Source organism: Rhincodon typus, chromosome 20 (assembly GCF_021869965.1).
Source record: "Rhincodon typus isolate 14 chromosome 20, sRhiTyp1.1, whole genome shotgun sequence".
NCBI classification, from domain to species: Eukaryota; Metazoa; Chordata; class Chondrichthyes; order Orectolobiformes; family Rhincodontidae; genus Rhincodon; species Rhincodon typus.
The window spans coordinates 42,243,807-42,258,513 of record NC_063351.1 but is presented as its reverse complement, the minus strand read 5'-3'; the positions used below and the strand labels follow the sequence as shown (position 1 = coordinate 42,258,513).

The 14,707-nt window shown below is 42.7% G+C and overlaps 1 protein-coding gene across 2 annotated transcripts in view; it reads left to right on the top strand.

Moving 5' to 3' along the window:
- The first annotated feature begins 7,903 nt into the window (after positions 1 to 7,903).
- The window catches only part of abcc2 (ATP-binding cassette, sub-family C (CFTR/MRP), member 2), a 63,314-nt gene continuing 56,510 nt past the window's right edge, over positions 7,904 to 14,707 (top strand). For both annotated transcript variants that reach the window (XM_048608781.1, XM_048608782.1), the window contains exons 1-2: positions 7,904 to 7,987; positions 13,767 to 13,940. In XM_048608781.1, the coding sequence (XP_048464738.1) occupies positions 7,946 to 7,987; positions 13,767 to 13,940 (216 nt within the window). In that variant the 5' untranslated portion in view covers positions 7,904 to 7,945. The remainder of the gene's footprint in view (positions 7,988 to 13,766; positions 13,941 to 14,707) is intronic.

The following is a 14,707-nucleotide window of genomic DNA, read 5'->3' as shown; positions in this document are numbered from 1 at the left end:
ATTACTTATCCAACTGTATGTATCTCTCTTTCCCCATAAATTTCTCAAAACCTCTAGCTACCAACCTTGCCTTGGCCTTAGAATTCCCACCTGGTAGAACCTTTTCTGTACAGATCCATTGTGTGACAAAGCTGGTTGGCCTCGATCAACAACTTCCTGATATACTCCAAATTCTTTCTAGTTCTCAAACTCTTAGTTTTGCCTTTTATTTACTACCCTATCTTCCATTCTACTCATATCGACAAACACCTCCTTATCTTAGGAACTTCTACTTTTATCCATTTTCCTAGAAAGCTTCTATTACCCTAGCTTCTCAAATGCTTCTCTTCTCTTGTTGAGATCTCTCTGGAATACTTCTAACAGAATAAAGAACAGAAATTCTTGGAAAAGCTCAGCAGGTCTGGCAGCATCTGTGGAGAGAAATCAGAGTTAACGTTTTGAGTCCAGTGACTCTTCATCCTGTTCACTTCTTCCCACAGATGCTGCCAGACCTGCTGAATATCTCCAGCAATTTCTGTTTTTGTTTCAGATGTCCAGCATCCACAGTCATTTGTTTCATTATTCCTAACAGAATGTCTGAGAGAAATCCTCTCTACACCACTGGGTCCTCATAAATGTATCCCTGGAATCAGTATTGGAACTATATTTCCTAGTTCTCCACTTTCATAACACCTGCTCCAATCTATGGCCCTGACTTTTTTAAAATTTGATTTGATTTAGTATTGTCACATGTACCTAGGTACAGTGAAAAGTTTTGTTCTGCGTGCAGTGCAGGCAGATCATACCATGCAAAGTGCATAAGGTTAATATACAAGCGAGGAATACAAAGTTATGGCTGCAGAGAAGATGCACAAAGAGCGAGTTAACATTAAATTTAAAATTTGAGAGGTCCATCCAGAAGTCTAATAACAGCAGGGAGGAAGCTGTTCTTGAATCTGTCAGTACATGTGTCTAAGCTTTTGTATCTTCTGCCTGACAAAAGAGATTATAACCAGAGCGGGAGGGGTCTTTGATTATGTTGGCTGCCTTCCTAAGGCAGCGGAAAGTGTAGATGGAGTCATTGGATGGAATGGGTACCCGCATGGGCCCAAGCTACGCCTGCCTCTTTGTAGGTTACGTGGAACAATCCCTCTTCCGTACCTACACCGGCCCTAAACCCCACCTCTTCCTCCGTTACATTGATGACTGTATCGGTGCCGCCTCGTGCTCCCACGAGGATCTCGAACAGTTCATACACTTCACTAACACCTTCCACCCCAACCTTAAGTTTACCTGGACCATCTCTAACACCTCTCTCCCCTTCCTGGACCTCTCTGTCTCCATATCGGGCAACCACCTAGAAACCGATATTCATTTCAAGCCCACCGACTCCCACAGCTACCTAGAATACTCCTCCTCCCACCCACCTTCCTGCAAAAATGCTATCCCCTATTCCCAATTCCTTCGCCTCCGCCGCATCTGCTCCCAGGATGAGGCATTCCACTCCCGTACATCTCAGTTGTCCTCGTTTTTCAAGGACCGTAACTTCCCCTCCTCGGTGGTCGAGAACGCCCTCAACCGTGTCTCCCACATCTCCCGCACCTCATCCCTCACACCCCGTCCACGCAATAAAAACCAAAAAAGAATCCCCCTCGTCCTCACGTACCACCCCACCAACCTCCGGATCCAACGCATCATCCTCCGACACTTCCGCCATCTGCAATCCGACCCCACCACCAAAGACATCTTTCCCTCCCCACCCTTATCTGCTTTCCGGAGGGACAACTCTCTCCGTGACTCCCTTGTCCGCTCCACACTCCCCTCCAGCTCCACCACACCCGGCACTTTTCCCTGCAACCGCAGGAAGTGCTACACCTGCCCCCATACCTCCTCCCTCACCCCCATCCCAGGCCCCAAGAAGACTTTCCACATCAAGCAGATGTTCACCTGCACATCTGCCAATGTGGTATACTGCATCCGCTGTACCCGGTGTGGCTTCCTCTACATCGGGGAAACCAAGCGGAGACTCGGGGACCGCTTTGCAGAACACCTACGCTCGGTTCGCAACAAACAACTGCACCTCCCAGTTGCGAACCATTTCAACTCCCCCTCCCATTCCTCAGATGACATGTCCATCCTGGGCCTCCTGCAGTGCCACAACGATGCCACCCGAAGGTTGCAGGAACAGCAACTCATATTCCGCTTGGGAACCCTGCAGCCCAATGGTATCAATGTGGATTTCACAAGTTTCAAAATCTCCCCTCCCCCTACCGCATCCCAAAACCAGTCCAGCTCGTCCCTGCCTCCCTAACCTGTTCTTCCTCCCACCTATCCCCTCCTCCCACCTCAAGCCGCACCTCCATCTCCTACCGACCAACCTCATCCCGCCCCCTTGACCTGTCCGTCCTCCCTGGACTGACCTATCCCCTTCCTAACTCCCTACCTACACTCACCTTTACTGGCTCCATCCCCGCCTCTTCGACCTGTTTGTTTCCTCTCCACCTATCCTCTCCTCTATCCCTCTTCTATCCGCCTCCCACTCTCTCCCTATTTATTTCAAAACCCCCTTCCCCTCCCCCTTTTCTGATGAAGGGTCTAGGCCCGAAACGTCAGCCTCTCTGCTCCTATGATGCTGCTTGGCCTGCTGTGTTCATCCAGCCCTGCACCTTGTTGTCTCGGATTCTCCAGCATCTGCAGTTCCTACTATCTCTCATTGGATGGAAGGTTGGCTTACGTGATGGATTGGGCTGTGTTCACAACTCTCTGTAGTTTCTTACGGTCCTGGGCAGAGTAATTGCTGTACCAAGCTGTGATGCATCTAGATAGAATGCTTTCTATGGTGCATCTATAAAAATTGGTAAGAGTCTCTATAGACAATCTGAATTTCCTTGGCCTCGTGAGGAAGCGGAGGTATTGTTATGCCTTCTTGACTGTCTCATCAATGTGGGTGGAGCGTTTAGTTTTTATATTTTCCAGCACACCTTGCCTGCATATCTCCTGTCATGGCCACCCTCTGCTTCTGCTGGTCAGTAAGTTAACAGTGAGCCTGCTTTGAGTAAATGAGTCCCAAATGAGATTGCTTTTTCACGTTCTTCACGATCAGTACATTTCAGTTTTCTAAGCTCAAGTCCAGTCCCTTGCTTCCAGATTGTAGAACACATGAGTACATCATCATCATCTTCTTCCAAATTCACAGAGTTGAAAAAAATGATAACTCAGTCCCACAATTCATGTCAAGAGTGCTTTTATACTTTGATTCCCATGTTGTATTGTCAATGTTTTCCTGTCATTTCCATTAACTTTTCCTGGCCCTTTGCATTCCCTGTGTCCTTCTGTCATATAGTAAGCCACGTCACCAGATCAGAATCTCTCCCCACAACCTGATATGACGTCTTAATGCTCTCCTAATATTTTCTGTCACCTCAGCGTTAATTGTGTCTTCCAAAAGGGTAAATGAGGGATAAAATAGTAATTGGTGATACACATGGAAATTACAAACCAGTCTCATTATACAGAATTGGATTAAAGAGTGGCTTGGTAAATGGAGAAGTTGTAGTGGGAGTAGCAAAACTAATTTCCAAGAGGGAATTGACTTTATTTTGGGAAATATCCTGGTTGGGTTAAAGAACATCAACTTCACTAGGATGGTAGAAGAACCATTGCAGGCAAACATACTGAACTGCTTATAAGAAGCTGATTGGCCATGGTAAATTGCCCTTAGTGTCCAGGGATGTGTCGGCTCGATGGATTAGCCATAGGAGGTGCAGAGTTACAGAGATATGGTAAGGGGGAGGTGGGTCTGAGTGGGATGCTCTTCAGAGGGTCAGTGTGGACTCAATGGGCTGTATGGCCTGCTTCTACACTTGTAGGGATTCTATGATTCTATTCTATTCTGTGATTCTAAGAGGAACATCCCGGATAGTTTCCTGACTGTATCTTGACTAGATCTCAGACTCATAAAATTAGACAGAACAAAAAAGAATCCATGAAACAGGGAGACAAGATGTTAGTATTGTTGTCTTTCTCTGGGAAACGATTGAAAGCAAAATTCGCTGGGCCCAATCAGATTAAAAAGAGACTCAATGATGTGAATTATGTAGTGTACTCTAGACAGGAGAAAAAGTCATAGAATGTGCCATACTAACACGTTGTAAAGATATCCTGATACCGATGATAGTCAGTTGAAATGTGTACCAATGGTATGGAAGGAAATATAAACATCAGAGCAATGAGAGAATGATTCTGAAATGGAAAATTCAATCGTTAACTTTCCAACAATAAAATTGGAAAACATGGAGGTACTTAAAAGATGACATGTCATCATGTTTTACCTTCCAGAAAGCTATTGAGGTGACGTATGAAGGCTAACACAGAATTAAGAATCAATTTGTGAGAATTAGCCAGGAAAAATGGTTTTAGCTGTTCATGATGTTACTGTGGGGAAGGTAGTACTTGTAAAGCAATGACCATACTGACTCAATTTAGAGAGATTAGCTCAGGTGAGGGAAGAGATTCAGATGGACAATGATATCATTGAACTGAGTTGAGGTAGCTGGGGCTCACCTAATATGATAATACCAAACCTGAGCGGTCACAAAGATCTGTGTTTATTATCACAAAGTCAAGGTAGTAACAAAAATAGACTCATGTCCTAGACCACAGCTGGAGGATTACGTTCAATGAATTGGACATACCTACAAGAGACAACTTCCTAAAGAGATATTGACAAGTTCCTTTAACCAAGAGAGGTAAAGAAATTTCAATAAAACCCAAAAGAACTGCAGATTCTGTAAATCAAACAAAAGTCAGAAATTGTTGGAAAAGCTCAGCAGGCCTGGCAGCATCTGTGGCGAGAAATCAGAGTTAATGGGTTTGCTGAGCTTCTCCAGCAATTTCTGTTTTTGTAAAGAAATCTCAACTTTTGTAACACTAGATGGATTTGATCAGGGCAAAGTCATGCCCTTTGGAATGAAAAATGCATCAACAACGTTTAATAACTTGGTAATGCTACTGTTTACACTGACAGTTTGGTTTCTAGTCCAACCTGAGAAGCACACATGCATCTATTGACTGAACTGTTCGAACAGCTGCAAAAAGCCAATTTGGTTACAAATTTGGCTAAGAGTGAATTTGCCAAAGCCAAAGTGACTTATTTGGGTCATATTGTGGGACAATGCCAGAGACGCAAGAGTACAGGCTGTTTTGGATTTCCTTCACTTGAGGCAAAATGCAAAATTTTACATTATTTTGATATGAGTGGATTCTATTGCAAGTTTATTTCAAACTTTAGCACTGTTGTTGCACCATTAATAAAACTTGTTGTAAAAAAGGTCGTAAATTTGAATGGAAGAAAGAGTGTTCATTTTCCTTTGAAAATGTGAAAGCTGTGTTGACAGCACCACTGTTAGTTGTCCGTAAGTTTGTGAAACCATTCAAAATGGCTATTGACGCTAATGACGTTGGTGTAGAGACTATTTTACTACAAGATGCCAAGATGGGATTGAGTAGCATGCTAGTATTTTTTCACAGAAACTGACTGCATACCAACAGAAATATTTAACCGTTGGAAAGGAGACATTAAGTCTGGTACTGGCTGTTCATTTTGAAATATGCATTTCTAATAATGTGGATAAACTTTTTTTTTAAGACCACAGTCCTATGATTTTTCTTAGAAACATTTCAGAGCTAGAAATTACAATTATTTCAGCTTAATTCTTCAAGCTGTATAATTTCAAAATCGTTCATGTAGGGATTGTAACGAGGTCAGCCAGATGGATCTCATAGAATATGAGCTCCCTGATTGGGGCTGTTAATCTGGTCCAATCAGGGAGCCCTGGCTGACAGATATAAACAGGAGTGTCACGGGTTCTGTTCACTCTGAGAGCTGGCTCTGAGGAAGCCAGACCAGTGTCAAGTATTATGTACATGTAAATAAAGGGTGATTTGGTCACAGGATACTGGCCTCTTTGGAGTTATTTCAGAAATGCCATCACAAGCACTTTATCAAGAGCATATATTGTCCTGCATAAAAATGGTTGCTATGTACCTCAGTATATACCTAATATTAACATGTAATTAATGTTGGTTTATTATAGACTTGGTGATAAGATGCCTTTTGATGAATAATGAAAATGCCTTTTTAAGATGCACTTCATTCTTCTTCGGGGGAATGTGTAATGTAAACTGTGTGACTTTTAAAAGATTATTTATTGTCAGTTTAGGTTTCCTGTTTTTGAGTTAGTAACCAGTGAGTATTTTTTTTGTCTGAAGTTAATGATTAACCTGTAAATGTTTCTTGTAAGTAGCCATGGTGATTTATTTTAAAACAGTTGAGGCCTGGCTTTAGAATTGATAGGTTTATACTTCTGTCATGTGCTTAAAAATCTTTGCATCTGTATTATAATTAGATGATTTGATTTACTGTAGTTAGTCTTTATTTCTTCTGTTAATTAATTTTGTTTTATCATTAAAGCAATACCTGCAGCATTGAGTGCCAATTTTTCAGCAAGAGACCATTTTATTAAAACCAAAATAAATCAAAATATGGCCTATCAAGCCAGATTCCTGTTTCGGATTGACATCTGCGTGGATCTTAACACAAGTCATTTCACCATAGTGTTTTCCATCAAAAATGAGATACTGAATTGAAAAATAAGTCAATGGGTCAAATGACGGCACGCTTAATCAAAGGTTTTAAGAGCATTAAGAGGGAGATTTGGGGAGGGTATTTCAAATAGTTTGGTTGCAACAGAAGAGTCAGATTTTTTTTATCATGAGTTTGCTGTGGAGATTCAAAGGCCACACATAAATTTCTTTGATCAGTGACCTTGGCATTCTGAATTAGCAAATATCTACCAATGAGACAAATATCCTTCTGAACATCCAGGTCAACATTTCATCCAGGGCAGACCCGAAGAGTTTCGGAACCTATTTGTACTCAATTTGTCTGGACATGTTGAGGCTTGTAAAGGCTTGGGTGCTGCTTATGGCACATGAGATGTAGTTTGAACACTTTTCTTCTTCCAGCGAAATGTAGGAAACAAAGTGTGAATACACAGCAAGTTTCCAAATCATATTTTAATCTTTATTTTCCAGTTGGCTTAATTTTCTTTACAGGTGATCTCACTATTTTTGATTGCTTTCCTAGATTAGCAATTTACATTATTATTACCATTATTACATTATTAAGGGCTTGGGATGACAGACAACCAGACCATGTCTCAGATGTGTGTCTGTTAAGTAAGCTTTCCACACCTTGCCATCTCACCCTCTACAAGACTGCATGTGAAAGGGAACTAGATCCTACATTTCACTTCATGCTAAATGTTAATTTGTTGAAAGGTTAATTGCGAATTGGTTACAAGGCTGAAAGTGTAACGTCCAATGTTCCAACTTTGATGTGGTTTTAAAGTCCAGTTGAATGTGCAGGCAGATTAGAACAGAGAAATTTACAGAAGGAAAAGATAATGGTTTCTAATAATTAACTTGATATTGCTGATTCAGTCCTTGCTGGCGTAGGTTTTGAACGAAAAGAATCAGTTTAAAGTGAGATGGACGCACAAAATGCATCCATAGCCCAAACAAAAGAACACAATGCGGTTTGTGCCATTTTGTTGCTGAGCTGTGGGGGACTAACAGAAAGGTAATCATTCTCTCCAGCCCACCCAATGAAACCACCCCCTCAAAAACAAAATGATAAGTTGTATAAAATGAAGAGGCTGCAATTAAATATTAACAGAAGTGGCTTTGGATTTGTTAGACTCTGCTCACCATGCAGTGTCCACCAGTCCTCAGGTAGGTGATCTGCTATCATTTCTACATTTGCTCCCACTCCCCCTCCCGCTCTGTCTTTGTTTTTTGCCGACTCATGGTCAAGCTCACTGTTGTTTTTGGTGGCGACTCATTTTATTGGAGAGTCCTGCTGTGGAATAGTCATTCTGAGCACACTACTGGGAGAGACCAAACCATGTCGTCGATGCTGGATAAGTATTGTGGTTCCACCTTTTGGGTAAGTGACCTCGCTTTGTGTTTCCCTGCATGTCAATCCCTGGCTTTAGTTGGGGGTTACATTGATCGACTTTTTAGAAAAATGTATTTCTATTGAGCTTTTCACCACCCCCATAAATATCTCAGAACATCTCGTGTTACATCCAATGAAGGATTCATTTGTCACTGTTTTAATATAGGAAATACAGCAGCCAATTTGCTCACAGCAAGCTCCTGCAAACAACAACATGAAATGACCAGACTGTTTGTTTTAGTGATGTGGGTTGAATATTCACACGGGGAGATTCCCCATGCTCTTTACAGTCTTTTACATCTAGCTGAGAGGTCAGATAGGATCTCAGTTTAATATTTCATAGAAGCTGGTACCTTCAACAATGCTGCACTCCCTCAGTACTGCATACTCAGTACTGGGTACATCAGACTGGATTATTTGCTCATCTTTGGGGTGAAACTTGAACCCAGGCCTCTTGCAGTCAGGAGTGAGAGAAATCCATGCCCATAGCTGAGATGACAAGATCGTTCATGAGTGCTGGGATATTATGTGTTTCCAGTAGGTTGAGTAGGACAGGGCTACACAGAAGGAAAGGAAAGAATGTTTCAAAGCTGTACACTACGACTGACTGAAATCTGGTCACCATCGATCTGTAGGTCGAGATGGATTTCTGTAGTACTGAGAAAAGGTGAATATATTGGACTGCTTTCTTCCAAGTGAGGGGTGACAGGATATATGCAGCATATCTTGTATACATCATATGTAATGTATGAACACAGGGAGTAGTAGGGGAGGTGATGACTTAGTGGCATTATTGCTTGAATGTTAATCCAGAGACCCAGGTAATGTACTGGGATCCTTGGTTTGAATCCCAACATGACAGATGGTGGACTTTGAATTCAATGAAAAGCTAGATTAAGAGTCTAATGTCTAAACTAATGTTGATTCCTGTAACAACCCATCTCATTCACCCTTTAGGGAAGGAAACTGCCACACTTACCTGGTCTTGCCTACATGTGACTCCGGACCCAGAGCAATGTGGTTACATTGAAACATAAGAAGTAGGTGCAGGAGTAGGCCACTCAGCCCCTCATGCCTGCACGACCATTCAATATGATCATGGCTGATCATGCAATTTCAGTATCCCATTCCCACCCTCTCCCTATACCCCTTGATCCACTTTAGCTGCAAGGGCCATGTCCAGCTCCCTCTTGAATATATCTAATGAACTGGCCCCAACTGCTTTCTGTGGTAGAGAATTCCACAGGTTCACAACTCTCTGAGTAATGAAATTCTTCCTCATTTCAGCCCTGAATGGCTTACCCCTTATTCTTAGAGTGTGATCCCTAGTTCTGGACATCCCCAACATTGCGAACATTCTTCCAATATCTAGCTTGTCTAGTTCTGTCAGCATTTTGTATGTTTCTATGAGATCCTGCTCATTCTTCTAAATTCCAGCAAATACAAGCCCAGTTGATCCAGTCTATCCTCATATGTCAGTCCTGCCATCCCGGGAATCAGTCTGGTAAACCTTAGCTGGACTCTCTCAGTAGCAAGAATGTCCTTCCTCAGACTAGGAGACCAAAACTGCACACAATGCACAAGGTGTGGCCTCACTAAGGCACTGTATAACTGCAGCAAGACATCCCTACCCCAATACTCAAATCCTCTTGCTCTGAAGGCCAGCGTGCTATTAACTTTCCTCACTGCCTGCTGCACCTGCATGCCAACCTTCAGCAACTGTTCCATCATGACACTCAGGTCTCATTGCACCTCACCTTTTCCTAAACTGCCACCATTCAGATAATTGCCTTCCTGTTTTAGGAACCAAATTGGATAACCTCACAATTATCCACATTAAATTGCTTTTGCCAACTCATAACTGCCCTTGGGCAATTAGGGATGGGCAGTAAATGCTGGCCTAGCCAGTGATACCATTATTCTGTGAATGAATAAATAAAAGTAATAAGTTAGAGTTTTCCCTTCCCTAGGAGCTGTTGAATAAATCAGCAGTTGTCTTGAGGGTGCACAGGTTACACAGGTGGACCTGTGACCATTGATGGACTGAATAGCCATCTCTCACCCTTATCTTCACGTGTTTACTCAGAAAGGTTTAAGAATCAAAATATTTCCAGCATTTTCTGGTTTTCATTTTCTTCACTAGACTAGAAGAAATCATGTGCCCACTCTGGGAGAAGAAATAGACAGAGTATGGTCCATGATAATGTTGAATGTACTTGGACAAGGGGCTTGCTATAATGAATGACTGTTCCCCATTGATTTTTTTTTTCACTGTACCTTTAGGAAAACAAAACCAAATAGGTTTTTGTAATTTTTGTCTCTCTGGGCACATCAACTTTGCATGATCGGAAGAGGTCGTTCCAGCTATTTCAATCCCTGGTTGTGTTGATTCTGCCTGTGGGTTAATAGTTCAACCATATGTACTTCTCGCTTTCTACGTCCAGTAATTCCCCTTTTCCTTCATTAGCTTGTTAAATCTGACTGCCTTTGTTAACACAGATTCTGCGTTGATCTGTAGCACAAAGTGAATTCCACAGCCAAGCGAGTCTATCTATGTGAAGATATTTCTCCTAACCTCAGTCCTATTGTGTTTAAACTTGTATCTATGCCCCCACTTCCAGATCCATCCAGTACTAGGAGCAATCTTATTCTATCCACCCTAACCCTACGTTGTACCTCCTGAAAAGACTTTGCTTTTCAAAATGTTTCTGTCGTTGCCCCTTTGAGGTGCTGAGGGAGTGCTGCACTGTCAGAGAAGCTGTGGCCTTGACTGCGCTGTGGGTGGTTGGTATAAAATTGTTACGGTGCAGAAGGAGATCATCCGGCCCATTATGCCTGCATTCTGTCCTCTGGGCCCAATCTCCTGCCTTTTCCACATATCCCTGCATGCCATTTCGATCCAAATAACCATCCAATGCCCTCTTGAATACTTCCAGTGAACCTGCTTCTGCCATGTGGAAATGCTAGGCCGTAATTTTGAAGAAACCACAGGGAGTTCTCTTCAGTGTCCTGCATCACGTATTTATCTGTCAGATATGCAAAATCACAGAAACAGACCATCTGATCAATGGTTAAGACCTAATGTCATGCACATTTCCCCACCATACAATACAGCGACTCCCTTCGAAAGGGTGCAGAGCTGGATGAACACAGCAGGCCAAGCAGCATCATAGGAGCAGAGAGGCTGACGTTTCGGGCCTAGGCCCTTCATCAGAAATTTCTGCCTTTCCTGCTCCTATGATGCTGCTTGGCCTGCTGTGTTCATCCAGCCCTGCACCTTGTTGTCTCGGATTCTCCAGCATCTGCAGTTCCTACTATCTCCCTTCAAAAGGATGATTGGTTGTCATGTACTTTGAAATGATCTGAGATTGTGAAAGGTGTGACAGAGATGATGTCAGGCTGATCTTCAATCTGCTCTCCAGTTGACTGGGAGGCTCCCCTCTCTCAATTTATTTCAGAGTCCCCTTCGCCTCCCCCATTTCTGAAGAAGGGTCCCGACCCGAAACGTCAGCTTTCCTGCTCCTCTGATGCTGCCTGGCCTGCTGTGTTCCTCCAGCTCCACACCTTGTTATCTCAGACTCCAGCATCGGCAGTTCTTACTATCTCTGAAGCTGTTAATGGGAACTATTAGTGGCTAATAATAGGTTATGTATGATAGCAGACTATGTGATAACATCCAGCTCAACACCTTGTTATCCCATTAACAGCTATTCACTCTCCTAGTCAGATCATTATCAACTCCTTTGTCTGTCCAACTGTTATTCTCTCTCCTTGGTCTCTATCCCCACCTGTCATTTACTCCTTGCCCCCTCCCCCCACCCTATCTTCTGCATATAAACTGACATTTTCCCAGCTACCATCAGTTCTGAGGAAGGGTCACTTGATCTGAAACGTTAACTCTGATTTCTCTCCACAGATGCTGCCAGACATTCTGAGCTTTTCCAGCAATTTCTATTTTTGTTTCTCCTGCAATGCTGTGTTCCCTCAGTACTGCAGTATAGAATCAGCCTGGGTTATGGCTCAAATCTTTTGATGTATGGAATCATTGAATGTTATGGTACAGAAGGAGTCCATTTAGCCCATCATGCCTGCTAGCTTTTTGGTAGAGCTACCTTGTTGATCCCAGGCTCCTCCCCATTTCCATAACACAACAATTCCTTCTCCCACAAGTGTCTATCTAACTTCCTATCTAATGAATGTTACTATTGGATCTGCTTTCATTGCCTTTTCACTCAGTGCATTCCCAACATCGACAACTTTTTGAATTTTAAATAATTCTCACCTCTCTGAATCTGTCTCTCTGCTTCTGTCCCAGTTATCTTGAAACCTGTGTCCTTTGTTTGTTGAATGTCAAAACAGTTTCCCCTTACTCTGTCAAAAACCCTTTATCATTTTGAGTGCCTCCATCAGATCTTCCTTCACAGCCTGATCCTTTAATTCAAGGGAGCAAGATGTTGCAATGAGTTTCTGATCTGAACCTGCTGCATTGACAGAGATCACCAGTGAGGTCATGGTGATATAAGATCAAATCTAAATGCGTCATTGACTGCTCAGCTCACCATGCAGTATCCATTCTAGAGATTCCGTTGCCTTCCATTATTAACTGTACTGCTCCAATATCCACATTTAACTGTCAAGGAGTGCATTTGGTAATATGCCAGCGACTTTGGCATTTGGTGGAGTTTATGCTCAATCCATGAGTCATTGAGATCATTGCTTCAAATAGACATTAACTGGTCATTAACTCCATGAAATCGATTAATAAATGAGTGACTATTTTATCTGTATCAGTGTGAGTAATAGTGATATCACTAGAACGAACTTTACCTGCCAGCCTCTGTTTGATAGGGGGATTGACATTTAGAAGGATTTCTTGCCCGGAGGGTCCTGATGCTAAGGGAAGGCCTGCCAATGCTCTAACAATTGCCTGAGTTGGACGTGATGTGGTGGGCCTTCAGGAAACAAATTGGTGCGTGGCCCTTCTGTGCCTCACCAGCTGATGGTTGAGATCCCTGTCATCTCCACAAAACTCCACAAGACAGGTGAATATTGGTCATGTCTCTTTACTGCCAGCTGCTGTTCGTGTATCCTGGTCATCAGTTTCCTCTCTATTTGTCCATCATAACGTTTACTGCACTCACTGCATGGGATTTTGTATATCATGTTAGTCCAGTAAAAAGATCTAACGTAATGTACAGAATCCCATGCAACGAGTGCAATAAACATTATGATGGACAAATGGGGAGAGACCTGATGACCAGGATACACGAACACCAGCTGGCAGCAAAGAGACATGACCAATATTTACTTGTCTTGATACAAACAGACAATGAGGGCCATCAGTTTGACTGGGACAAAGTGACTATACTGGGACAAGCGAACAATAGACATGCAAGGGAATTTCTGGAGGCTTGGTTTTCAACACAGGACTCCATTAACAAACACATAGAAATAGATCCCGTATACAGACCACTACTAAAAGAACAGAACCGGAAGTGACACGACACACCGCACCAGTGGGTCATATAAATTCGGAACGGGGCAGAACACCAACGCTTTGATTAGAAGTCGCACTGATGATGTTGCCTAGAATGGTAACAAAATGTCTGCACCCCACACAACAACTGGCTCGGCGAGCAAACAAACAACCACATCCACAACCTGAGCTACAAATTTTCACTAAGACCTTAAAAAAGGCCTATTCTTGTTCCTGTTTCTTATGGTCTTATAATGTTGTGATTCTGAGGTGATGTGTCTTCTCGTTCAGAATGATTCGTACGTGGACAGACCAGATCCTGACTTGCCGGTGTGCTTGGAGCAGACTGTCCTGGTGTGGATTCCTCTGGGATTTCTTTGGGCCTGTGCACCATGGCAACTCTCACCCTTATTCAGGTCCAAACGAAGAGGGGTCAGATATTCCAAACTCTACCTAGTAAAGCAGGTAACCTCACTTCATCTCTCATTCATCCTCGGTCTCACTCACAATAAAAATACTTTAAAAATGTCCATCATGGGTTATAGCTTTAAACAATTGATTTGGTGAAATAATCTTGTATCACAAGCAATACTCAGAAAATTATGTTGTTTTATGAATATTTGTACCCCCCGAAGTACCTAACTGCACAAAAGCAACACACAGGTGAAATAAAAGCAAAAGAAAAATGCTAGAAATGCATCTGTGGAGACTTTAAAGAGTTAAAGTTTCAGGCCTGCAATCTTTCATAGAGCTGATAGAGATTACACAGATCGGGCACAAGATCAGAGACAGGAAACAGGGATAAAGGAGGGAAGAGCAAAAAGGAGGTGTGCACAACAGGACAAAGGCAGGAGAGATGAAATAGAAAAATAGGTTGATGGAAGCAAAAGAAGTAGTTAATGGGAACAGTAAAGAAACAAAGGATGGGCCTGGAAGGGGAATATCACAAGAGCAAAGAGGGAGGAAATCATGGCAATCTGAGAAAGAGATGAGGATGTCACGGTTGAGGAATCTCGTGGAGAAAATGTTAACACTCACTGTTGTGTGTGCACCATACACCCTCACTGTAACACTGGGCAGTCATTGTAACCCCTTACTGTAACACTGGGCATCACTGTAACCCCACAATGTAACACTGGGCATCACTGTAACTCTCACTGTAATACTGGGCATCAGTGTAACTCTTCACTGGAACACTGGGCAGTTTCAATCACCTCTCACAGGAACACTGG